The sequence below is a fragment of the Sylvia atricapilla genome, chromosome 5, assembly GCF_009819655.1.
Source record: "Sylvia atricapilla isolate bSylAtr1 chromosome 5, bSylAtr1.pri, whole genome shotgun sequence".
Taxonomy (NCBI): domain Eukaryota; kingdom Metazoa; phylum Chordata; class Aves; order Passeriformes; family Sylviidae; genus Sylvia; species Sylvia atricapilla.
Genome location: NC_089144.1, coordinates 64,557,909 through 64,584,901, shown reverse-complemented (window position 1 = coordinate 64,584,901; position 26,993 = coordinate 64,557,909). Strand labels below are relative to the sequence as shown.

Sequence of the window (26,993 nt, the reverse complement as noted above, 5' to 3'; positions counted from 1 at the left end):
TGGGGCAATCAGTTCAGTCCTGCTACAGGCTGGCAATAGCAACTCCCCTGCTTTTCCTCATCTTCCTCTCCTTTATGTCTCCAGGGTTAAAACTCAGTTCAGAATCCCCAGACCAAATTGAATTAGAATTTAACATTCAAAGATTTGGGCTTTCTTTAGGCTCTGGGGAGCAGAATGTCATCCTGCCTTGCAGTTAATAGCTGCTGGGTAGTCGTTTCAAAGCTATTTCTTTTCAGTGAGCTCTACCATAGCAAATCCCAGCAGTGAATGTATTTCTGGCCTGGCTATGCTTTTAATCCCACAGCTGAGTCTTATGTGTGATCTCTTTTGAAATGCTAGTTTTTGGGGTTTTTTTGGTTTTTTTTAATTCCCGACAGTCATATATCTAGGACTTGGCATTTCGAGTGGCAACAGGGTTGTTTATAGGAAGAGAACAGAAAGGAAGGAAGGATGATGTTGACCTAGCAGCCCTACAAACCTACCACACTTAATCCACTTATCACCCTCAATTCCTGAAGCAGATAAATGCTGGTAGCAGTTAAAACACATCCCTGGCAGGAGCAGCATGTTCTGTCCTCTAGAAATACATCGATACTGGAAATTACAAAGCTGTGTGCTACCATGGGGATGAGCTGAGGAAGCTCCTGTAAGCTGATGTAAGAGCTGAGGAAGCCCTCACTACTCAGTGGATTCTTCCACAGGAAGGTAGTGAGCTTCTGCTTCCTTCTCCCTCCCCGCCCCAACTACCTTGAGATGCTGTTCAGGCCTGAGAAAGGCTTCTGAATATTGCTTGACCCCAGTGACCCCAGAGCCACAGCTGCCTCATCTGTGCCTCCGTATCTGAAATACCAAGTGGGCCCCAAGTGTCTTGTTACCGCTTTTGATTGTTCTTGCTGCTCAGAATTAAGACCTGCGAGGAGTGATTTTCAGCTGAGACCAGCCCCGTGCAGTTCACATCAGCATGTCTTGAGGAGAGGAGTTGGTTTTGGCTAATCTGAGCTAAACCTTCCCTGGAGGAGTGCAGCTGCTGCGCCAGCCTTGCAGAGCCACACAAAGCCACTTTTTCCTCTCCCCATCTGTTAGGGCTCTCAGCAAGGTACTGGAGCCATCCCTGGGCATCATGCAGCTGCATGCCTTCCCCTGTGTCAAGACCCCTTCCTCCTGGGGGCCTATCCCAGACTGAACAGGAGGAAAAATGCTGTAAACCAAAGGTTGTTTAGAGTAAACCTCGTTCCTACAGAGTCCAGAGGGATAAAACCACTGATAGTGCTTTGGAATACACGAAGCCTTACAGGCTCATCTGCTGCCCTTAGGTCTTTCCCCACATGTCTCTGCAGCACAGCACCCCACATGAGTGGGCACCCTTGAAGCTGCAGCGAAGTGCAGCATGCTTTCTTGTGGGACAGTGCAATTGTCTCCCAGAAGTGCGAAAGGAGGAAGCTGCCTAAAGAGAAGTGAAGACCTCTCAGCCACTGGAGTTTTTATGAGTCAGATGCTGCTCAGCTGTTGCATTGCAGATGTCTTAGCTAAAAACAAGCGTTCATTCAAAATCAAAGACTCTTCGTGAGTATAGGCGGCAGGAGCCTCCCACAAAACGTGGTTTTTCTTCTTCAAAGGGCTCTTTTTAGATTTGCCTACAATAGATTACTTAAAGCTTGCCTGCATTGCGAAGCTGATTCAGAGCCAGCATGGTGTGGATCTGAAACAGCCCAGCTGTTCAGGATGAACTCGCTGTCTGGCTGTTCTCACCAGAACCTGAAGGGACCTAGTGGAGAGGTTGGCTGTGGAGGGCCATTTTGTGGAGTCAGTGGCACAGTAGAGCCATTGCTCTGTACTGACCACTCATGTGTGCTGGTTTTCTGAGTCGAAGGCAAACCAGGTGATCCCACACTTGAGTTTTCGTGTCAGCTGTGGAAGGTGACAAAGTTGGTTTTAAATGCACGCAATATTTTATAGTCATCAGGCAGCGAAGCTGTGTGTATCAGAGTCACTTGGACTGCGTCCACTGTGACTTGCAGTCAAGTCTTTGGACGCCCACTGGTAGGTCTAACCCCATCACTGTAGTACAGAGAAGTCAACCCTGCTGTGGGGAGGAGTCTGGCTGAAAAGCAGAAGAGCCTGCATCTGCCAGGAACTGCTTGCCAAATGCGGTGTGTGTACATCCCGCCTGTCCCTTTGCAAACAGGAGAGGATCAAGCAGCTGCCCTGGTGTGAAAATACCTGACAAACCCCCATCTCCTTTGCCTTTTGGATCTTCGTGTCTGGTTGCGTTCTTACAGCCTTTGGCCCCCTGTCATGATCCCTAATCTAAAAGTCATCTTCCTGTTTCTTTGGTTGCTTCAGCGTGGAGGTAAACAAATATTTTCTTCTTAATTTTTTTTTGTTTACGCTCATGTTTTTCATATTAGAGCATTTCCAGCTGCTATCTTTTGCTAATTTCCAGAGAACCCCTCTAGGAATTTGCATGCTGCTGCTATTTCTGTCTTTTAAGCATTTCAAAGCTAAGAGAGTGAATCCTCAAGCAAGGGGAAACATGGGAGAAGAGTTTGATAACCTAAATAAAATGGCTTGGCTTTTTCCTTCGTATGTTCTTGTCAACCTAGTGGCTTCTGGGATAATACAAGAAGATGGATCTCTCCTCTCTTTAGTTACAGTAGCTCTTGGCTGTGTCTTATATGGAAACTATATTCATGTATGTTCTGCTATGCAGAGATGAGGAGAAGAATGATTTTGAAAAATATGGCCCAGAATAAATTGCTTGGGTTATCGCACCCACGGTGTCTGCAGGATTTTACCACCTTTCCGTAATATTGTAACTAGTGTACACAGGACTGAGCATGTCCCTGAGGACTGTACTCTATCTCAGTTGCTTTTACGGCCAAGAACCTTTCTCTGGTGGCGTAACTTAAGCTCTTCTTTACTGTCAGGCTGTTGTCCCTGGCTATGTGATCTGTAGAGAATTTTCCTTAACATATGGTACTTCCCGACAGTCCTTTCTGGGCAGTAGCTGTGCCCTCTCTCCATTGTTGTCCCCCACCACGAATCCTTAGTGCTCGGCATTCAGCAGTGCTAAGTCTGAGCCTTTTCCAATGCCAGCTCCCGCTGTGCCGAGGTGACACTCCTTTTGTGATGCAGCGTTTGGTGACAGAAAAGCAAGCCTGGCTGTGCTCTGGGACAGCTTTAATACCTTGTTATGAGCCTGTTCATAGATGCAGAACTCCAGGGAATCCCATCAAAAGCATAAATGGAAAAGCCTGCCCATCCCCTACTTTCTCTCTCTACCCTTTTTCCCCTCTTCTCTTTTCATGTCTCTTTAGAAAGGATCCTTCATTTTTGTGAGAAGACTTGTAAGTTTCCAGTTCCCTTTCTGAAAGAGCCTCCTCTTAAGTTGCTTTACATATATTGTTATATCAGCTGGCAAACAAATAGATCTAGAGACTGCCTGATATTGAACCCAGATGTGGCTGGAAACCAAAGAAGTCCTGTACCCCAGACTCCTTACTACCCAGTGGCTCATTTTTAGGTTTTTTTTTCCCTTTTTATTAAACAAAACAAGGAGTGGATTGTGTGGTTCCTCATCTTATTTGTCCTCTCTTTTAACTTCTGACGACATTGCCTACTAAGTTCCAGTGATAGATCACTTTAAACTGCCTTGTACGTGTTGGGAGGAAGCACGTGAAGGGCATGCTTTATCATCTCTGCCTAAGATACTGTCATGTATAAATACCTAAGATCTGCAGTCATCTGCAGATAGTTCCTGTAGCTAACACTGAGGCTTGTGCTTTGCTCCTGTTTCAGAGCAGCAAAGGTTTGGAGTGATTAAGCTGTGACTTATTTCTCATGGCCCTTGTGCTGGCCCCTGTCCAGAATATGCAATTTCCTTCCTCACTTGCTTTTCAGAAATACACTGTCCCACTGATAGCACCTGCTTGTGTACAACACTTTCACTGCTGCAGAGCCATCATCACACGGCCACACATGGAATTCCAAGCGGAGTTTATACCTTGGGAGTTTCAGGAGATGTCCAGCTAGCATTTATCTTGGAAAATCGCTTTCTATTCACCTTCTGTGTACCTTCTATACACCACTGCAAAATCAGTTCACTTCCTGCTTCATTTCCTGGCTTTCTGCGTGCTGGTGTTTCACGGAGGAGCTCACAAGAGAAAAGGGGAAGCCTGTGAATGCAGCAGGCTATCATGGATCAGACAGCAATTACCCAAGAGATGTGGCAGATCACACAGGGCACGTGCTCTGAATCACTCAGCTCCTGACAAGGGTCGACATTGCATGCTACAGGCGTGCTTGCTGGTGTGTGGTTGTTTTCAGAGTGATCCCGTCTTTGGGGCAGCCGTCCTCTCCTCACTGAGGTTAGGTGACTGCTAACAATTATTACCCTTACAGGGGGAAGTGTCGATGTACAGCAAAGACCTCCAATCCAGGTCGCGCTGCTCAAGGAAGGAACATCCATCCCCTGTAAAGTCATCTTCCCTTACATGCCGAAATACACCAGATTTTCAATCTGCTATTACTGGATTAATTCACTGGATCAGAAGACATCTATCTATAATAGGTCAGAAAACGTAGCCATCCCTTCTGGTGAAGAGAATAAAACTGCTGCCTTATCTTACGACTACAGAATCAAGCCACTTGAAAACCCGTCTTCTACTGGCATGTACTACTGCAAGGTGAAATGGAATGATATCCAAAAAGTGGGAAAGGGAGTGTTTGTCCTTGTTAGAGGTAAGTGAACAACCAGAAGGGAAGAAGAGGAGCTTAAAAATCAGTTGGATCTGGCTATGAAAACCTGATCTTTGCTCTTCTTTTTCTCTATCCACACATGCTATGAAGTCAGGTATGAATAATGCTAAATGCCCAATACTAACTGCCATGAGGGTTGAATGCACTTGGCACAGGTAACCTGTGCTGCTGTTCCCAGTGCATAGATGGGGACATGAAGAGGCAGTAATTTATATCTGCCCTGCCACAGCCTCTTGGGAGTCAGAATCTTTCCAGAGAACCTGGGCACTGGGTCATGTGGTGCTTTTAGGTGTCAGTGTTCAGGAGACAGTGTGGTTTTTCCTTCAGCAGTGTGACAGAGGCAGCTGATAAGGTCAGTCCTTAGGGTGCTTGCTGTAATCACATGTGCAGGTTCAGCATGCTCAGTTTTGGGGACTCACAAACAGGTTATGGCCTCACTGACACACCTCCCTCTTTTCCATTTGGTGCAAGGAGTTGGTTGGTCTGTTAATGAGCACACTGGAAAGCAGTGGAAAGCTTGATGCAATGTAAGAGGAATGTTAAAGGAAAATGATAAGGGTGTGCGTGCTGCTGACTGGCTGGATGTGTATTACTGACTGTAGGATATGAAGAACTTGTTCATGTGAATGCAAAGACCTGTGATGAAGTAGCTTTGCCATACTAGTCTGAGGATGCCTGCAGAACCCATCCTCCCAGTTCATGTGGCCTGTGTGCATTCCACCATCTGTCTTTCTGCTCCTATCACAAAAGATCTTTGCCAGCCTCTATCTACCAAATTTCTTGTCTCTCATAGTTATGTCACCTCCCTGTGTGAAGTGGAGCTGCTTATACCCTGCATCTTCTGTGTGATTCTGCAACTGCACCCTGCTCTCTGTTCAGTCAGAGTATGTTCTGAAGGGTGTGTGCATTTCTGCCACCATATTCTGCACTCCTGTATTTCAGTTTTCTCAAGGCTCTTTCCAGGGTTAAAAATACAGCAGGGTTATAACTTCCACTCACATTGTGAACCTTTTGCCTTCTTTCTTACAGATACAGGATACATAAATACCTCTTATGGGTGGGAAATTCTTGTTACCCTTACTGTTCTTCTTGCTGTATTGAGCATCATCACAACAGCTTTGCTTCTGTGGAAAAGAAAGGCAAGTAATAACCAAATAAAAAGCAATACCTGACCCATTCTAGGAATTAATTTCATTTGTTTCTAGCTTGGCTGAATTGGAAGTCCCCATGCTGAAAATTTCCATGCTGGGTGTCTGATCCAGTTTATTTTCTTAAGTTCAGTTTTTCTGAGAAGAAAAGATTACAGGAAAGACAAAATAAGTAAGTGATTTCCCCATTAAAGAAATTCTGGCAATAATCTTGACTACAGCATGCTCTGCTTTAGAGCAAGGATTTGACACAGGGCAAAAAGTCACACTAGCAGTGTGCTAGCCCTGAGAATATTCAGGGAGATGTAGCCTTGTGATGGGATTTTGAAAGATTGCAGTTTGTGCATACTCAGTCATGGCTTTTGTCAGTTTACCAGTTCAGTTGTCTAAAACCATGTGAAGGGGCCAGTTAGACAAGTGATGTCCTCTGCACCCGAGCAAATTTGTTACAACCCTGATGGCAGGGCTTTGCATATTTCTAGTCCCCTTTCAAGATGGAGTTACTCTGTTTCAAGGAGACTGCAGCTGCATTCCTGAGCTTGGGCACCATAGAAAAAAAAAAAAGCTCTGCACTGTGATGGGGGCCAAAGCCTTGGGCATTTGTTTTGGCAGAGAAGACATTAAGAGACAGAGTGGGAGGGGAAGGTCAGGACAAGGATCCCAAGGAAGTCTGTGTGAAAATTACAAATAACTGGGGGAAAATTTAAAAAAAAAAAAAAAAAAAAAAAAAAAAAAAAAAAGACAAGGATTGGACTATACAAGCTCCAGGGACACCTTCCATCAACAGTGATTCTGTGAGGCTGGAAGAATGAGCCTCGGGAGAGACTGGAATCTGGAGTGAGGAAGCACTAGGAGGGTCTTAAGAGTGGATTGACAGAGCCCCTTGGGTGAGCAGACTAGTGTCCCATGTTGGGACCAGCTGGGTAAGGAAGTGGAATCTGGGAAGCTGAGAGCAAAGGGCATACCAGGAGTGGGGAAGAAAGGATTTGAAGAGTGGGAGAAGAAAAGCCAGAAGCAGAGCTGGAAGATCTGGATGAGATGGACTCTGTGGAAAAACCTCTGGAGTCATGGTATTGGAATCCCTGTTGTTCGGGGAAAACCTACTGCTTCTAGTACTGCCACCCTCAGGAGTTCCAATAGCATCATCTACATTCTTCCAGAGATCTCAGTGCTGGCTTAAAAACACCCTTATCTCTTTTAGAATGGAATTGGGGATCGTTGTTCTCTAGGTAGAGTACACCTCATAACTCCTTGAAGCTGCTCTCTGCCACCACAAGAGCAGACTCTCTGCGTGCTTTTTTGTGTGGAGGCTGTGCTGCATGTACAGTCCTTCGACTCCAAGGAGCATCAGACTTCAGCACACACAGTCAGAGATCATGAGGTTGAAAACAGACTGGCAGCAGTTGGCAGCCCAGCTAATCTTGTAAGACTTAGCTTGCAGGCAGTCTGATGTGGGGGAGGGAGTGTAAGAGGCAAAAGGAGTCGGCTGGAGACAGGCCCCCATCTCTGTTTGCCTAGGCAGTGTCTCTGTGGGATGAGGAGGGGAGGCACCGCCACGACTCACCAATTGGCATCTCTGGGTTTTGAGGTGGGCCACTGAATCTCAGACTTAGGGCCTCTCCTTGGGGTCTGAAGAGATTGTGCAGTCATTACATTTGCCCTCCTGCAGAACACAGCCCATATTTCTCGCCACAGCTTGCTCAGACCTGCTGGGTTAAAAATGTTTATCTTTAAGAGAAGCTATTTAGCATCCTCCTTAGTTACTAATGGACTGGAAAGCAGTTTGTCGTTTTCATGTGATGTGAATATAATCATCCCACTTCTTTCTGAATTAGAACAGAGATACTTAGCAGAGCCTTCTGCCTCTTCTCCTGCTTGCTGAGCAGGGCTAACCCTTCTCTGTGAATGAATGGAATGTGTTCAAGGAGAACTCATCTGATGCAAGAAACATTTCAGACAAAGAGACCTTCTTCCTTCAACTCCATGCTGGACTTGTGCATTAATGTATCAATGACTGTATGTCACCATTAATGATTGTCTGGTGCTCGTCTGTAGACTCTGTGTATTAGGAAAAGCTTCCCTGCCAAATCCTGATAAAAGTAGTTGCATTTTGCCTCTCTGAAATTCCTCTCTGCACTATGACCAGTGCCCTGCTTTACTCCCTGCTCTATAGCATTGTTTCGTGCTGCTCAATACTTACACCCTTCAGCCAGTAAGGTTTTGGTGGTGAAAGTGCTTTATATGTACACAGAGCCCAGTTCTCCTTTCCACTGCTCCAGTGTAAGTCACTGGATTCTACACTTTACACATGCAGTGAGGAAAGTACCCAGCACGTGTTGTGCAGACACTGCCAGGACTCTTTCTTGTGGAAGCATTCAGGAGGTGTGCAGACAGCTGGCTTTGATATGACATTGGTCTTCATTTTAGCTTTGGGGACATGTGGTTTTCTCCAAATGTGTCATTTGGTGTCTTGTCCTGAGCAGGTGTTGTGCCCTAGAAGGAACCAGCCAATTATCCTGAGACAGGAGGTGGAAACACAGCTCCCTTCAGCCAGCCCAGCACCACCTCCTGTCTATGACGTGAGTACCAGAATCGCCCTTCATCTCTTCTGTCCACATCGTGGTACAACCCTTCCTTTCCCTGCCACGGTACAGACAATGCCAGTATCATGGTGTGAAACATAAGCAGTTACCATCATGCCAGCCTGGTCTTGGTGACCTTGCCCTGCTTAGCTTCTCTCAGGACTGGGTGTGTCTCCCTCCTGGTCCCAGTCTTGGCCTCCCAGTGCCCCTGCCCTGCTGAGCAGCACCCTTCCCTCTGCCAGCAGCACAGAGCAGCAAGTGTGGGGCCAGGGAGGGTTCCTGATGGAAGAGGTAGAAGGGTCTCTAAAAGTTGGGAAGGAAGAGGGACACTCAGTCCCACTTTGTGCTGCAGTGTCACAAGGACACTCTTCACAGCTGGAGACTGATGGCTCAGGAGAGGGACAGAGACATGATCCCCTGAACAACCCCCAGCTATTTTGAGTTTCTGCTGTGGCACCTTCACTGGTGCCAGCGTCACAGACCACTGCAGTCCTGAGCAGGCACACTGTCTAGCAGGGGCAAATGGGCAAGGAGAAAGTAAAGGGAGTTTCTTTTTTTAAGCATTTCCCTTTTCAATGTATAGGATCTCCTTTTCCGTTTCCCAAACTTAGGAATTCTGTCTGCTCCCACTCCTCGAGCCCAGTGTCATAGGTAGCAGGATTGAAGTGGCTCCCCTGAAATGTCAGGCCTAGACCTCAGCTACCTCAAGTAACCATGACTCCTAATCCCATTTACGATGTGTCTAGTTCCATTTTAAATGGTTCATTTTTCTCCTTTTTTCTCCCATGGGATGGCTACTCCACTAAGAATGGGAAAGGAAGGGGGCTTTTTCTTGTGATCTGTGGGACCAGCGAGGAGGAATAAAATGAAAATGAGTAGAGAAGGATGTTGCCTGGATATTAGGAAACCTTTCTGTCTGTGAGATCTATAAGGGCTGGAAAAGTCTCTCCAAGGAAAACCTGTGAGCTCTGCTGCATTAATCATTTAAACTAAACAAAGCGAAGCTCTGGAAAATGTACTGCAGAGAGGAGCAAGGCTCTGCCAGGGAGGCAGGAAACCTGATTGGAGGCAGATATCTACAAGAGGATGGGCCTGCCCCTTCTCATTCTCACTTGGGGAGAGGGGGGCACCATTTTGTGGCCCTTTAATTTTTGGAGTAGCAGTTTAAAAGAGAGCACTATGTATTGTTTATTCTGGGCAAAAGGGAATGCTTTGGGTAAAGGAGGTTGCAGGTTATAAACCTTTTCATTTGTATCAAGTAATTTCTTTTTAATTCAGGCTTATGAAAATCCAAATGGGTAGTTTCCTGCTGAACTGGATGATTTCTGCAAGGAGACAAAAAAAAATCGAATTCATTTCTTGCTCAGTCGGCCTCGTCATGCATCCTTAGCTCCATCTTAATTACATGTTTCATCATGTTATTCTGTTCAGGCTCCAGTAAGGCTAATATAGCAAGCCAGCGAAGCCAGCCTTAGGCACAGGCAATCTCAGGAACTGGCTGGGCCCCTGTGCTTTGTGAGCCCCATGGACCTGGCCCAAGCAGCCTCCTGTGAAACCTGTTAACCACCCAGCAGCTGTGCAGAGCTCCTGGCCAGCCCGGGATGCAGGGCAGGTGGCTTGGCCTTCTTTGGCAGGGCTGCAAGCAGTCTGGGACCATCTCCTGCATGCTGGGGAGTTTCCTCTGTTACTGAGCAACTGCTGCAGTGGAGGGGCTTGAAGCAGCAACTCCTGCTCCAGACAAAGGCACAGACTAATAGCAGGGCTGTGAGTGGAGAGCAGTGAGCACAGCCCTGCAAGGCATAATGAGCACAGGAGGAGAGAGCCCTAGGATGGAAACCTGCCTTGGATAGGCCCTCGGGACAGGTGAAGGGAATAGAAAGTTGATGAACTTGATTTCCTTTGAAAGATAATTCTGGTGCCCCACAGCTAAATTTTGTTGGGGCTCTGCATGGTGTAAACTCAGCCCTGCAAACTGTGTTTGAAACTAGATGAGTTGTGAAAATCTATTGGTGGGTGTTGAACTCGGTGCTTAACGGGAGCATGGGGAAGGAAAAAACCTGTGATCAGCAGTGGGGTAATCTAAGGCAAGGAAAAAAAGGAAGGACAAGTGAGAAGTAACTCCCAGTGATGAGATAAAGAAGGAGGTCAGAGATCAGGGGCTGGACAGGAGGCCAGCACATGCCAGCTCTGCTGTCTGGGTGGGAAAGCAAGTGATTGGAGTCTGGAGGACAGTGTCCTGGCAGGTCTGAAGTTGGGAGCAGAAGCAAGAGGAGGCAGGACTGGATATCAAAGTAACAGATGCTGTTGGTAGTGGCTCATTAAATGTTCTGTGTTATCCTACATGGTAGCAAGTCTCATCCCTGGTGTGGGAAGGGTCCTAACACACCTTCTGCAAAGCTGTCCTGCTGAACATTTCTGGGAGTAAATACCTTCCCCAGTGGCTCTTTCAGGTGCCACTATTTACTCTGTAGTCTCTGGGGGTGGCTGTATGCAGTGAAAAGCATACAAGGTAGCAAAAAGCCTGGTAATAAGGGGGCAGCTGAGGGCCCACTTTGTTTTCTCTGTACTACCTTCCTTGACCTCTCAGTCCTCCTGCAGCCGTAGAGTAGCTCTACCCCACTGCACTGCCCAGAACCAAACCTGTATATGCTCTGACTAGCTGCTTAGTTATTGAGCAGCTTGGAAATAACAATCTGAGGCACTTGCTTTATCTGCTTTACACTTCAAACAAGCTTTTTTGAGCAGCAAACAGAACTCCTGCAGTGCAGGTACAGTCAGGTTCCAGAGCACAGCAGCTTTTCCAGGTGTGAGGGAGACAGGAGGCTGCTCAGGGATAGGAAGGCATCTGTCAGCAGGGAAGAAAGTGGCTTGTGTGCTTCCACTGTGACAGTAGCAGGTGATCAGTGACCAAGTAAAAGTAATTAACTTATAAATGGTGGTTGGAGCCACCAGCTCTCCAACTGACTGGAAAAGGACCAGCATTGTTAACAGCCTCCATGGGAAGAAGGCATGTGGAGGGAAGGGAATCTTTTCTGGAGGTTAAACACCTCGCTTGCAAGTGGCTTCAGTCTGGAGTAGAGAAAGAGGCTGCCAAGGGGACATGGAGCCAGGCTTCTGGAAGCTCAGCACACAAGAGGAGATCCTCACCGTGAGCATTACAAGGAGAATTGAAAATGAAATTAAATTTTTTCTGTGTGCACACCTGCACGTGTGAAGGATGGGGATGTCTGAGTAGGCCAAGCAGGTTTTTGGGAGCAGGAAGCAGACAGGTGAAATAATTTGATTGTTTCCAGAGTAGCAGTGGGAATGTGAGAACCATGTGGTGCCTCGTTCACTGTGGCCAACTCATGTCTAAGTGCCTGTTTATTCCAAGGCCCACTCCCCAATGCTGCTTTTCTATCCTTTGGTGCTGTTCAAAGCACTGTCTTGCTGGCCACAATCCTTAAAGATGCTGAGTGTTTGCAACTCCACATGAAATGATGAGAGTTCGAGTGATTGGCAGCCCCCAATGAAACCTCCATGATTTGCTCATCCTTCTGCATTACAGAGCACCTCACTCTCTCCACTAATACCATCTGCCCCTCTTGCAGCCAGAGCTCCTCCCATCTTCCTGTTGCCAGAGAAACAGCCACCTTGGCCACCTGCTGTCATCCTTGAAACACACATGGAAAAGTCCTCGTGATTGTTATGTTTGATCCTTCAGGCAGATCTGGAATATCACTCAAACTGACGTGCATCTCCTGTGACATGATTACTTGGGGGACAACGGGTGCATATGCATGCAGGGCATGTGTGTGCTTCTCTGTGTAGCCAAGTGGGACCATGGTAATGTTTAAGGGCCTGGGAGCATATGGATTTTTTTAATTATTCTTTGCTCACTCAAAGAAGAAAGGAGAGTTCTGGCTTGTGAAAAAAAAAACCCCAACAGACAATAAACAGAAATTGCGTTCATTTTTGACAGCCTCTGTGCTTCAGGAGCCCCAGCCTCTTGTGTTTTCTCACCTCTGTGTCCCCAGAATAATAATGAACAAGAGTTTGTGGTTGTCAGGCACCTAAACAGTCTTAGGTGATGCACTGCCTCTTACCTGTGGTCCCTCCCTGGTGCACAACTTTGCATTCTGAGAAAATTTTGGAGTAGAGGGAGGCAGGGGCATTGGCATTCTTCTCCACTGTCTTACACAGGGTAGGGAACATCAAAGCCTGTCTCTGTAAGCCTGAGAAAAAGAAGATGATACAGCTGCACTGTAGGGATTTTGGGGAAAAGGGTTTTCTGTCTGTCCAAGTTAAGGTCAGGAACTTCAAAATTTTGGAGATGGCAGGGGTTCCTAAAAATGTCAGGCATGAGATGGGGAACAATCCAGTGGGTAATTAGTTATCTTAAACCTAAGTATTTTATTTCACCCCTGCTTTCTTCTCTCTTCTCTGTGCAGAGCCTGGATGTGCAGCAAGTTGATGTCTATTCTAGCCTTGATGACAACACAAACAAACCATCAAACAGAAAGAAACATCCAGGGAAGGTAAGGGCCAGGGCCATGTTCTTGGAAAGCTCCTATATGCCCTGGGCACCTGGGGAAAGAAACTCCACACAATCTTATGAGCTAGCAGGCAGTAAATGTGTCTCCAGTCCCACCAAAAAGGGAAAACAGATGTGGCATGCACTCACCAGCTGGGCTGCACATGTAGCCTATCTTCCCTCTTCCAGCAGAACCCTGGCTCCTGCAGCTCTACCAGTTCTGGCACTCACGGTTTTGTGCAGATGCTTTGCTGTATGACGTGTGCTGAAAGGCACTGAGGGGTTTGGCATCACTGTTCCCTCTGAACAAGACAGGCATTCATGAAGAGTTGGGCAGGTGCTGGTCCTGTTGTTGCCCTTTCCAGATTATTTAGGCAGCTGAGACTGCCCTCTGAGGGGCTGATGGAATCTGTGCACCAGCAGCAGACCCTGAACACAACTTTTCTTTCACCAGCATTAAGCACCTGAGAGCCATTTCTTTCATGGTAGCAGAAGCTAAGATGGTTTGAGCAGAGACTGAGCTTATACAATCTCTGCTGTCAGCTCTGGTGCTCAGGAAAAGGCAGTGTGGGTATATTTTGGACTTGGATCTTCTTGTTGGGCTGAGAATTATGACTGAGAGACAAGGAACTAAATTCACTCATAGTGAAAATAGAGGCAGGTGTAAATTAGGTCTGGGGGGCAGATAAAGCAGATCACAGGCCCCACAGCTTTCTACTCTTTTGTTCCTGTTCTTCTGAACCTAATTTTTCTTTTCTTCTCCAGACCTCTTATCTGCTTAAAAAATATATCTATCCTCTTCCAATGTTAGAAAATGTTCCTGGAAAACATCTGCTGCTTTCTCCCATTAATGTTCTGTTGGGGAGAGTTTCTCTGGTTGCACCAGCTCTCTCTTTCATGAAGGACAGTATTTTCCAGAGTCTGAGACATTTTCACAACTCCCACCTTTTAGGAGAAGGTGATCTAAAATCAAGTAGCCCCCTTTTTGTCAGAGCTGCTTGTTATGGGGTCTGGTCCCCTGGCCACTGGCCTCCTGCAGTTACTGCTGTGACACCACCGTGGTGGTGGTAGCAAAAGCAGTGCTGGGTTCCTGGTTATTGAGAGGAAGGACAGGCTGTTCTATATAGGCTTGTCCTTATATGATGCACTGGAAAAGATAGCATCCCTGCATTTGTGTTTTGCTGCATTTTGAATAATTTGGATAGAGTCCTTCTTTCTGATCCTGCTTGCTCTTCTGTCTCCCTTTGCCAGCTGCCCCCTCTGAAATGATTCAGTCTGGGTGGTAAGATGAAGTTTGTGGGGGTTTTTCCCTACCAGGGAGCTGTCTGGGCTGTGCTGAGTTACTTGTGTGTCACCCACACTTTTCAAGCACTGCTGGGATGGACAGAGGGTCTGTGTGTGAGTGGGTCTGGTGGCGGCAGTCTCAACCACAGTGGGGTAAAGGTCAAAGCAGAGATGGGAGAAAGAGAGGAGAGGAAAGCAGAGAGGGGATGGGATGAACTCTCACACTGAGAGCAGACAGCTCCAAGTGTTCTTGTGTTGCTCTGGAGGAAGTGAAACGTGTGGCAGGGTCCCGTGAACTCAGCATTGGAGAGTTTGCAGTATCCACTATGGTTGCAGGCACCTTGATTAACTTCCCTCAGTCATCCTGGGCAGTGACCACTTGAGACACTTGTCCTCCAGCTGTCTTTGCCAGAATATAAGAAGATGTTTTCTATAAGAGTGAGACTTGTGGGTCAGTGGATTTAGCCTGTGAGTGGGAGCTGAGATTGCTGAACAGTGTCTGACTCTGCTTCAGAGGGTCCAGCCCAATCCTTGCTGCAGGATGCTGCACAATTGAGGGGGAGTTGTAAAGGGAAGCAGGGCAAAAAGCCTCTGAAAAGAGCATTTACATGCTGTCACTCTGGACCACTGGCCAGTTTGGATAGCAAGGAGTTAATCCTACATGCTTTGGAGGTGCCTCCACTCAGCACTTTTGTAGTGTTTCCCTTTGGTGGTGGCAGCAGAGGAAATGCTAGTGTAGGGCTTAGTTCAGCCAGTGGCATTTTAGCTGCTTGCTGTGTAACCTTGCTTACAGCAGGTCTGTGCCACACAGCACTTAAAATATCAGTCTGTCAGCACCTTGTCTACACAAGGAACGGTCATGAGGAATAGACTCAACTGTTGAAGAAACAGGATTGAGGAGGTCAGGGAATTCCTCCTTCACAGAATCCAAAGTGATTTATTTTCTTACTGAGTCCAATTTCCCCTCCCCTCCCTGTCTGACAGGTTTTTTTGGGGAAGAGTGACTAGTAAAGGAGACATCTTTATCCCTTGGGCTGGATTAGTCACGTTCTTCTCTGGTGGAGCAGCATTTCTCACTGTAGTGGCTTCTATTTCATCAGATCACTTACAGCCATTTCTAACAGAACAAATGTCAGTGTCTGCTTATGAAGAATTAATTTGTCATCTGACGAATAATTTTCCTCTGTTTCTTTTTTTCTCCTTTTCATCATTCTGCAGATTCCTAGGAAGCAGGAAACCCTAGAAGAACCCTCTGATACACTGTATGAGAATATCTAACAGGGAAAATATTTGCCCCTGTGTGGACCAGACATCTTCCTGTATGGCAGAGCTACTCTCTTACATCTCAGATGAGATGCAGATACATGCAGAGATCCACACTGACTTCAGAGCACAACCAGAGGGAGGGAATTGTGAACCCCTGGCCCCTTCTAAACTGCCCTTCATTAACAACAGAATGTGTCTGTTAAAATCCCTCGGGGCTCTGTCTGCACTGATGCAGCAAAGCTATTTGGCAGCAAAACTGTTTGATGCAAAAGAAAAGCTGCTTTTGTCAAGCACTTATCTTGGGAATGGGCAATATGTGAAGGTTTCTCTCACCTGCCCTGGCTGAAATACTTAACTCTCGATCCTCTGCAAGTGGTAGGACAATCCAGAGATTTCCCTGCTTGCTGGCTTGATGTTCTGATCCTGGCCTGCAGCCGCCCATCTGATCTGTGCTTGTGGCTTTGCCGAAATGGCCATCAGGAGTTCATGCATAGTTTAACCAGATCCAAGCATCCACCTGCCCGTTTTCCCTTTCTCAGGAACCCCACAGCAAACATGCTTTCTCATAATCTGCTAATCCCATCAAGTGGTCACAGATGCCTGCTGTGACCTTACTCGGGCGACTCAAATCGGTGCCTCCAAGAAAATGCTTTCCCTTCAGCAATATCAGCAGTACACAGTGAGGGCTGGATGCACTGACAGAGATAAAGACAGAGAAAAGGAACACATAGAAAATATCCCTTCCTGACAACGTGACAGTGACAGTGCCCATTCCAGAACAAGAAAGAGGAACAAGGAGGTGGGAACACGAGAAAACTTCCTTGCAGGGGCTTCATAAGCCATGCAGGTCTGGGGCCAGGTTTCAGCCCGCAGAAGTCCAAATGGAGCTCCCCAGTTTCCTTTTCTTCTTGGCAATGGGCCTTGTTATCGCTTGGGATTTTGAGGCTCAGTGGGATCAGGCACAGTACCTCTGCCCCACCCAAATCAATAGGTTTGCCTTTCTTTCAGCTGGCTGCTGTAGAGCATAAAGCTCCTTTACCCTCCCACCATAGATTATTGGCCAGGGAGATGACTTCTGAAACTTAGAATGACTGGAGGAAGCAGGAGGGAGGCTTTAGAGGTGAATTTGCTGTCCAAGCTCTTTCTCCCCTGTCAGCTGGAACTGGCCTACCTTTTCTGCTGATGTGTATTCTGGTTCTGTAGGGAGGAAGTTAGATTAAATATCTGTATGACATTAAATATCTGTATGACATGATCAAACCAGCAGATCAAAAAGCTGAGGCTGTTTTATCTCATATTAAAAAACAACAACAACGAAATAACAACCAAACAAAACCAACCCAAAATAAGAATATGCGGCATAACTTGAGAGGAATTGTAGAAACCTCTTTAAAGAAGAAGATCAAATTAAAATTGAGCTCCAGGATAATAGGGCCCTCTCTAGCTGAAGATAATGTTGCTATGTATCATAGATAGAGGCTATGGAAGATGTCTCCAGGGCCTCCAACCTTCCTATACTATGTTTAAAGAGATAATCCACTTATTGCTTTGCTCTTTTTATTAGAAAAGATTTCAAACATGCAATTTGGATTTTCTTTAACCACAGAAAAATGCTTTTTCTCTTCTCAGTGCTTAGGAATTCATTTCAGAAAAGGCAATGAATGGACAGACAGCATGGCTTATTAGACCCATTTGTAATTCAAGTGATCACAGCATTTATAAATATTTTGGAATAAAAAGTTTAAGATTTTATTAATATGACCAGGAAATATTTGTGTTCACAGAAGAATTTACAGAGGATTGTACAGCTATAACAATTCTTTTCCTTAACGAATTTGAAGAAATTATGGGATGAATTATAAATATGTTGCAGTATGGCAATAAAATATTCAGCAGATGCTGGTGGAGTAGATGAAAAGTAAAAACTTTCAAAATAATGATGCTTAAGCTTTGTGTTTTGTTTTTCAAATTTTATAAATGCTAAAAATACTGGATGCTACTAGAAATATCCTGGCAAGGATCTCTCTTTGCAGCGAGTTGATTTGTCTTGTGTTTCTGTTACCTTTTTAAGTAGCATGTTTCTTACACTTATGCCTGAACAATTCTATATATTAAAAAGCTGAAGCTGTTTAAAATAAAACATGAGAGAAAGAACAGTATTTGCAATGGAAAATGCTATTCTAGAACAGTCAGTGCTAAAGTACTGGAAGAATCATACCAGGTTCTGATCAATTAAGTGAAATAGTAAAAATTTCTAAGAAACACTGGCAAATGTGGGGATTTGGGCTGTGTGCCAAACTGTCAAAATCGGGCTGAGGTCACTGTGTTGATTTTAGTGGCTTTTGGGTTGGCCCTGTGAGGAAGGCTAAAAGGCTGCTGCATGAGAAAAAGGAAGTTTAAAGCTATGAAGCCACAATCTAAAATCACTTCTTCAGCATCATGCACCATGGGCAGCCACTGGCAGCAACAGTGTGTGTGAGAGAAAAGCATAAAGCAGAAGGCTGTGAGAACAGGGATGTTTTTAAATGGTATGGAGTTATCCAAGGTGGTATGAGGAAATGCCTGAAGGCACAAGTAGGAGAAACTACGAAATATAATTTGTGTAATATTAGTATGGCTACTTTGTAGCAGAGATTTGTTCAGGGAAAAGGCAGTAATTTGATCTTTTTGTTGTCATTTGGTCTTTTTGTCTTACCTGGCTCTGTGGCCCATGAGGATAGGTGCAAAAATGAGTGCTACTAGCAAGAGGAAACGTGTTCATTTCTAAGCGTTAGGCAATTGGAAAAAAAAATAATAAAAGGAAATTATGGATCAGTTTTTCCCAGCTCCACAAATGTGAAAAGCAGTGACTGGCTTATTGTGTTCACTCTATACATTTTGGTTTAAACTGAATGCTGAGAACGGATTCCTCTTAAAAACTGTGTCTCTAAGGGCCTCAGGTCCACCTGCTTCCCCCAGCGTGGTGCTGTTATGCACAGAGCAGGCTCCGTGGTTATAGTGGTATAACCTTTGATTCCTAGGTGTTAAATTATCCTTTTCTATTGTCAGGATTTCAGGGAAGTGGAGACCTGGTATCAAAGTAAGCAGTGGTGTGAGGTGGAAATGCACTGCCTGCCTTCTTCTAAAGGAGGTGCTGTTTTAGGTCTAGGATCCTTTTCCCTCTTCACCAGACATGAGCCTTTGGTTCTGAGAGTGCATTGCTACAAAGGGCGTTGGTGACACTGAGGTCATCTATTCCCTTTAAATGGACTCCTTCATAATGCTTTACAGCAGATCCTCATTTGAGAAGGTAAAAGCCAGGTTTGTGGATTTGATCTTTTTCTGCAGAGGACAAGCTCTTGCATGGGTACTATTTTGTCATACGAAACAGTGCAAACTCTATTTTGCCTTTATCTGCAGACAAGACCTTACTGTGGTGGATAATGCCGGTGAAACACATGTCCAAAGTTCTCTCCTTCATCACTTCTGGCTTCTCTTCTTTAGCCTTCTCTGGGTGTCTCTACTGCAAATCATCTCTAAATACCCAGCTAGAGCTGGTTCTTTATCAAGGAAAGTGCCTGACTGAACAGCACCCCAAAAAATGGTTACTATGGCTTCGGTTTGCACTGCTGTCCTACCCAGCAGCGCCCTACAGGTGTGCGAGCCTGGGCCAAGGGCAGGGGGCTCTTGTTCCAGCTGGGCTGTCTCTTGGAAAGACTCGGCGTTCGTTCAGCCCTTGGCCGTGCGATTATGACCCCGTGAGACAAGGATTTAGGGAAGGCAGTGAGTGAAGCCACCAGATGGTGCCCTAGGTCCTCGCTCCTCTCTTTCCTGTCCCCTGTGTGCCCACATGCCCCCGCCAGCTTCCCTGGTCACCCCCAGACCACCGACGCCCCGGGGGTGGGCAGCTACAGCCGTGCAGAACATCCCCAGCCATGACTGTCTTCTGCCCCTGGGCTGCTGACTCTGACACTCCTCAAAGCTCTGTGCCATGGCCCAGGTGCCACCAGCACCTGTGAAGAGATGGGGACAGGACAGGCTCCCCTCTTCTGCATCTATGATGTCTGGAGCAATTGCTTCATCAGATACTGATGTCTTGGCACAGGACTGCCCATGTGAGGGACAGGAGGGTGGCTGCTGACACCATCACTGGGTCAGAGTGGCATCTGAAATGCAAAATTAGTCAGATGTTGGGGGCTGCTCGGAATTGCCATCACTTTCTTTCATCATTTGGAAATGGCATCTTATCTTGGGTTTGGGAAAATTTACTGCCTGTCTGTGGTGAAAAAAATCCTTTGCACCATATGCTGCTTCTCTTCTTTACTATGTCAGGAGACTGATGAAGGCTCAGGTATTGCTCTTTCTGTGTTTTGGGATTCTGTGGTGGTCAAGATTTGCAATGCACAGTGGATTATCATTGAGAGTTTATTAAAAAAAAGGAGCAGCTCAGAGAGCACCAGTGATCTCCAAGAGAAGAGAAGAATGTGAACCTTCAGTGTGTCCTCGTGCCTGATTCTCAGACAAGCCAGGCTCTGCTTACTGTGAGGGATGAAATGTTCTTCTTTCTTAATACTAAAGTAGAAATGCAGATTTCTATTAGTAAATAGTATGTCACTAGGTCCTTCACTATTAATAACTAGGCCTCTAAGCTGCTGGAATGTGTTGTGAGCTGTGAATCTTCAGTGTTCACAGCGCCTGTGCATCACAGAGCTGCCACTATGCAGCTGCCTAGGGACAAAGTGTGATGGTGCCCTGACAATACCAGGCAGGCTCCTGTGGGAAGTGACACTGAGGAGAAGCTGCTTCTGAGGGAAGGACTTTCAGCAGGAGGGGAGAGCTCCAGTTCCAGGAGGAAAACTTTCTTACTAGCTGATGAACCTCTCCTAGAGCTCCTCTTTTCCTTCAGCTTTTTGAAACATGTGGGTTGTGTTGTATCGCTCTGGGCCACATGAAGATTTGGATATACAGCTGGTAGGGCCAGGCAGGTCAGCCACCCTGCTTTAAAGAGTTAGAACATAATTATCCAAATTGGAACAGGGTGAACATGAAAAAGCTAACATATGGGCTTCTTCAAAACGTTATGTCTTTTAATAACCTGTCAGGGCCTCTTGTTTCTATCCCATCTGAAAGATTCATCTGCCTACAATTTTGTGCAATGGTATCTGAGCACTTCCAGGGGTAATAATTGTATCCAAAATACTTATGGCATGGTGAGCTTCCCTCCCTCGTGAGAGAGTTGATGCTGTAATGCCCATAATGGTGCTTCTGGCACTGATACGTGCTATTAAGATCAGAGGTTTCAGAAGTTCTTGCAAGACTCTCGGTATGTCATTTCAGCTTCATGCCTGGAAAAAACGGAGACTCAGGAGCTTAAATTACTTTTCCAAGACTGCAGAGCGTAAGAGGTGAAGTTTGGAACAGAATTCAGGCTTCTGTGCTCTTATTTCTATCAGGTTGTGCAGGAAGAAGCCAGTAGCTGGGTAAGAGCTGCTGAGCTACTTACAGTTTAGGGAAAAAGAAAGTTTCTTCCTGAGTCACCAGCACTGGGCTCTGCAGCACTTTGCTTTTCATTTTTGATTTCTCATGCAGGTATCAGACTCACATCTGCCTAGCTGAGGTAGCAAAGCTGCAGAAGAAGTTACTCCTCTCTTTTACAGAGGCACTGACTATTTTGGCAATAAGGAAAGCTCATCAGATCAAAATTACCATAGGAAGTCCAAATATGTACGCCATAATTCCCCCAATAAATGCTTACAGAGGGAAGGTGCTGAGTTGTTGCTCATCCAACCCATAAAGTCTTTCTGATTAGTGAAGAAGTTCTGAGCTCTTGGAGAAGAAAGCAAATGACTGCAGCTGAATGGCAAAGGCTCTCTCCACTCTCCAGGAAAGGAGGCAAGGAAGTCCTTACCATCATAACAATTAGATGCTGGAGAAGGAGAGGTGATAATGCTGATAATTATGTGAATGGAAATGCTTGCCATTCTTTTTAACGTTTAAAGGAAACCACAGTTTTGAAGTTATGTAATTCCTGCTCAGCTGGATTGTTTATTCAAGCAGTGCAGTGCAAGGCTGTGCTAGCACGTGAGAGAAAGCAAAATTTCATCTTGGCTCCCACTCTTGGGATTTCTGTACACTTTCAGACTCATTCAGTTAAAGGCAGCATGTGAATCTGAAGTATGCATCTCTTCCAGCATGGCCCTCTGTACAGACTGGCCCTTTGCTAAGGAATGTGCAGAACACAGATGGGGGTTCTGAAGGAGCCACTTTAATAGAAGGAATTGTAACTGTTCTCTCCAAATATTTAAAATCTTGCTGTCCATAAAAATCAGGTTACCTATTTCGGGTTCTTGCAAAGCTAAAATGAATGCAGCATCTCTCATTTCCAGTCATGATAAGTCACTAGATATCAATTGTTAATTGCTTGATTAATTTTGAACTTTCAGTGCTGACAGTGCCTGTCTGAGCACTTAGACAAGAGCTACATTTAAAAGAAACGAGAAAATGCTTCTTTTTTCTTCTTTTTTCCTTTTCTATAAGGATGGTCTGCAAGGTAAGAGCATGAAATTACAGGGATTTGTAACATATGTTGTCCTGAGAAAAATGGACCTCTAAGCAGAGTGCAAACAAAACAGTCACAGGTTTGTGATAAGCTGGGGGGGGTGATGAATTAATTTTAGCATATGCTTCAGCAATTCCTCACAAGATTATGTCAAATATTAGTGCACTTACATTTGCTGTATATTTGTGTGTGTTAGGCCATGTTTTTCATTTACAGAAATAAGCAGAAAGGTTTCCTTCATGAAGATCATGACATTTCTATGTAGAGAAAGACAGTTTAAGGTCAACACTTACAGGGAACTATATCTTTGTGTGCTTTGTGTGTGGATGGACTGACAATGCTCACTGCACATGCCTCCCTAAATGGTGGTGTTAAAAAATATAGACCGAAAAAAAAAAAAAAAAAAAAAAAAAAAAAAAAAAAAAAAAAAAGATAGACTCTCAATAGAACATTTATAAAATTGTTTGGGTGCTTTTTTTTTTTTTCCCCTGTTTTTTCTTCCCCCCAGCAATGAGTGTGTGGCACATCTGGGCTGAGCAGTGACATGGTGTATCAGTACTTGATTTGAACCAACATATTATACTGTCAGGTCTCCTTTTCTGTATGACACGCAGGCTAGAATATATGATGGCACAATGTGGTGTAAAGGTGTTCTGGGTGCAAGCTTTCCTGTGTTACGTCTTATCTTGGTCTCATCTCTCTAATTATGGAATATTAAAGATTTCTTTCATTCTGATTAACTGCTGTATCTGTCACAGACCTCAGAAGAGGTTAGTGCTGTCCAAGACATCTACTCAAAGGTCTGTGTAATCCACATGAATGTATATTAAAACTGCTGGGTTTTTTTCCAAATGGTGAGCCAGTGACATCTCTAGGAAATCACAGTGATAAAAGGGAAAATTCTGACACTAGACCTTCCCCCCTGCAGCCCCTCTGAATACAAGACTCCACCCATGGTTACCTACATGGTTATTTCGGACTACAAGCGCCTCCAGCAGTGGTGTGGAGAAGGGAGATTTCCATGTACTGGGCTGAAACCTATTCCTCTGCAGACGTCCCAGTCAGTGAGCAGTCAAATGGCCCCAAAGGCATTTTGTCCTCGTGTGTCACTGTGGAGTCGGAGGCAGGGACGCAACATTAACACACGGAGTTTGTGTAGCAACAACCCACGTTTATTGTCTGGCAGCTCCTTTAATAGGGCTTTCAAATTTCACACACTTCCAGACACGACTGGCCAAGGGTCTCAACTCCACCTCACTCACTGGCCAGTGATATGAGTGTATCTCTATCCCCTTCAAAAGGCTTGGCTGAGGTCCTCTCTCTGGGCTGGAATCTGACCCGTTGTTGTCATGTCCAGGGACTTGTTTAATTTGAGCTAGGGTGGTCGAGCTGGTATCTGTTAAGCCAAATTATTTGTGCAGCTACAGAGCAGCTGTATTTGTTACACTCATGTAATTCTGCCCTGCAGTCAGGGTTTCTTTAGTGGTTTCTTGTGTGCTTTGCTCCACAGTCTTGTGTGAATCAGGTGATGGGAGCTTCTGTGGGATGCTATCTTGCAGTCTTGTGGATTATTGTTTCCTTCACTTAATTTACTTTATACCATTTATACTCACTCAGACAACCCTAAACAGTATTTCTCACTGCCTGGTGCTTCTGTGCCCCTAAAGTTCTCATCTGCAATTCCCATGATGCTCTTCACAGTTGTTATTTGGCCAACCTACACATGCTGTAATCCCTTCCAGCTTTTTATGTTCCTCTTTTTTTATTTCCCTCCAAGTTGTTGACATCTAGCTAGCACTGTGTTGTCCAGAACTAAACATGTCTTCAAACTCAGGTCTCACTACTATATTAAAAAAAAAGGACTATTGCCTGTGTCTCTGAGAAGAGGTCTCTGCCTTTACAACCCCAAATTAAATTAACTGCATGATTTTTTTGCTGCCATGTCACATTGCAAAAACATATTAAATCTGCTGTCTACAGTCTCCCCGAGGTCTTCTGGCATTTCTGCTTTCAGTGCTTAAGCACAGATGATTCTACACCTCAGTTTCTGTCTTTCAGTAGCTTGTATGTTGTACCTACTGCCTCTGTAGACACATGGGATCATTCAGGGTTTCTCTTTGAGGAACAGCAGTCTGATTCCTTACACATAAGTAAATTCCTTCAATTTTTTTTTAGCATGAAATAGTCTGTCTCCACCACTTCACTTCCAAGCTGTCCTATGATAATCTGCCTCAGCAATTAAAAGGCGTGTTACTCCTTTTGGTTTCCAGATTTTCCTATTTATAGCTCCATAGAGCGCTGGTCTGTATGTTAATAATCTGCCACAATCTGTTTGAACGTCGCATACTGAGGATCACAGGTTGAAACTCTTTTTCTGGAGAAAGGAAAATGCTGTTCTTTCCTTAGGAAGTTTCTGTCCCAAATGTCAAGAATATGGATTAGCTATTCTTTGCTGAGGAATGACATAGTAAAATGTTGCTTTGTGCAGGAGACTTTCTATGGGTGGCGCAACACTCTGAAATTAGCTTCCTCGGGAAATAAAGGCTATCTGTCACATAAACTGCCATTGTCCTCATTTTCTATGGTATAAACACAGAGCAACATGAACAGAGGAAAGGGGATGAAATTATCACAAAACCAAAACTTTTTGCTCCGTGCATCATTTTCCTCCTGGGGAGAGAACCAAAAAAAACCAGAAAGAAAGAAAATCAAACCCTTCATGTGACAGATGGCAGTCAGATCAACTAATGCAGTCCTAGAAGGTACTTGGATATTATGTTTATGAAAACAGCATAAGAACTGATACAGAAGGGAATACATTTTATCATATTCTACTTCATAGATAAGAGAATATGGAAGAATCATTTGAGGCAAGACATTAAAATGGTATTGTGGCCATGATAGTCTAAAGATCCTAGGGAAGCAAGGTTTGTGGTGAAAGGTAATATCTTGTATTAGATCAACTGATAGAGGTAAAAAAAGCAAACAAGCTGTTTGGCTCAGGGTCTTTTTATCAGATCTGACAGAAAGCAGCAATATTCAAGCTAACTACAGGTTAGATGCAATTGCTCTTAATTTAATTATTTTAATCAATTGGACTACTTGAGAAAAAAAAAAGGAGCACCTATGAAGTGGAAAGGGGTGACTGACAGGTTTCCTCGTGGACCTCTAGCAAAAAAGGGCTGTTTGTGCTGGTGACAAAGGAGGGGTCAGCAGGGAGTCTGTAACAGGCTAGGCAGGCAATATCTCCCTTAAATCCACAGCTTTTGTATCAAGGGATTATAAGTTTTAATGCCAAGCTTTAGCTTTTGGGAAGGTTTTGGTCTCCTTTGGGGTAAGGATTGAGGTGTTCATGTTGTTGCTTGTCACAGCTGCAGCTGGTATGTAGCTGCCAGATAAATACGGCCATATCAGACCCCCAAACTCAACCAGCCTAGAAGTAAAACAAGTCCTCAGATAAGGCAAGGATAGGTTGGATTCAAAGGATTCAAACCTAAACAGGAGACCCCCAGCCAACCCTGTTCAATCCAGAATGCAGACATATCCCTGGTCAGGGAGCTGGGTGGTGCAGAGATCCCAACACATCAGCTGTCCAAGCCCAGGAAATTTCAACCCCATGTAAAAGAAGGTTCCAGACAATAAACCATGCTGTTTGTTGATGAAGCCTTGGTGAGTTGTGTGTCTGTCTCCAACCTACAACCCCACGTGACAGTTGCTTTCTGACAAATACTCTCCTATGTCCTTTACTGGCCGACTGTATGTTGTAAGACAGCAATTATTTAGTTTCATTCACATGGTTTCTGTGGGGGTATCTAATGTGCTGGATGAAGTGATGAACTGTAGAGATTTGGGACAAGTAAATGCAAGAACAAATAATTTTGACAGATCTGCTACAGGAGGAAGGACATTGATTCTGCTGTTGGTGAAGTGGTACTGATGTATTTCGTATTTGATGCTCTGGTTCTATTTCTTATATTTGCATCTGTGGATATGCTTCCTGTAATGAGTTGCAAAAGGGAGAACTTGAAGATTAGGAGGAGAGACATGGAGGGAAAAGCACCCTTTCAGAGCCAGTAGTTTAAGTGATTATTTTCTGTGTGGATTTTAGCATGGAGTATTATCATACTCTGTGCAGGAGCACGTGGTTGCAGGGGAGAATGCTACAGCAGAGACTAAAATAAAAAGCAGAGAAACAGATTGGCAGAAAGCTAATGGTGTTAGAGGCTTTGCCAGTCCCTCTTAATTTTGTTAGCATTTGATGAACACTAAATAAACCTTGATTCCTTGAAAAGTTATTTTCCAAAATTGCTGGTTGTCTTGGTTTGGGAAGACAGGTATCTGCCAGGGAAAGCTGGAGTTTCCTTGGAATGGAGAATGTAAACCACCTCCCCCTTTTTCCAATTATAAATTTGCCGTTAGAGGCTTTTAGGCAAAAGATTTGGGAGTAGAAATAGCAGTTCTTTACTAGTATGTATAACAGAACAAACAAAAACAACAACTACAGCATTAATAACAAAAACAGTACCAAGAACCTCGAGGGCTTTGCTTTATAAAACCCAGGGCAGTTTGGTCTCGGTGCCCCTGTAGGATCCTCAGAGCACCAAGCTGGAACAGTGGAAAGTCCCGGGCTGGTAGCTGGGATGGCAGGGTGTCCCAGCAGGGGCAGGGTGTCCCCAGCAGGGCAGTGGCAGGGTGTCCCCGGCAGGGCAGGGGCAGGGTGTCCCAGCAGGGCAGGGTGTCCCCAGCAGGGGCAGGGTGTCCCAGCAGGGCAGGGTGTCCCCAGCAGGGGCAGGGCAGGGGCAGGGTGTCCCCAGCAGGGCAGGGGCAGGGTGTCCCAGCAGGGCAGGGTGTCCCAGCAGGGCAGGGGCAGGATGTCCCCAGCAGGGCAGGGGGGTGCAGGGTCA

At 45.3% G+C, this 26,993-nt stretch overlaps 1 protein-coding gene across 1 annotated transcript; it reads left to right on the top strand.

The window, feature by feature from the left end:
- Window positions 1-2,073: 2,073 nt before the first annotated feature.
- Window positions 2,074-17,488, top strand: NFAM1 (NFAT activating protein with ITAM motif 1). The gene is made up of 6 exons (XM_066319825.1): window positions 2,074-2,350; window positions 4,402-4,740; window positions 5,788-5,897; window positions 8,390-8,485; window positions 12,919-13,005; window positions 15,504-17,488. The coding sequence occupies exons 1-6, from the start codon at window positions 2,296-2,298 to the stop codon at window positions 15,561-15,563; spliced, it is 747 nt and encodes a 248-aa protein (XP_066175922.1). The 5' UTR covers window positions 2,074-2,295; the 3' UTR covers window positions 15,564-17,488.
- Window positions 17,489-26,993: the final 9,505 nt, after the last annotated feature.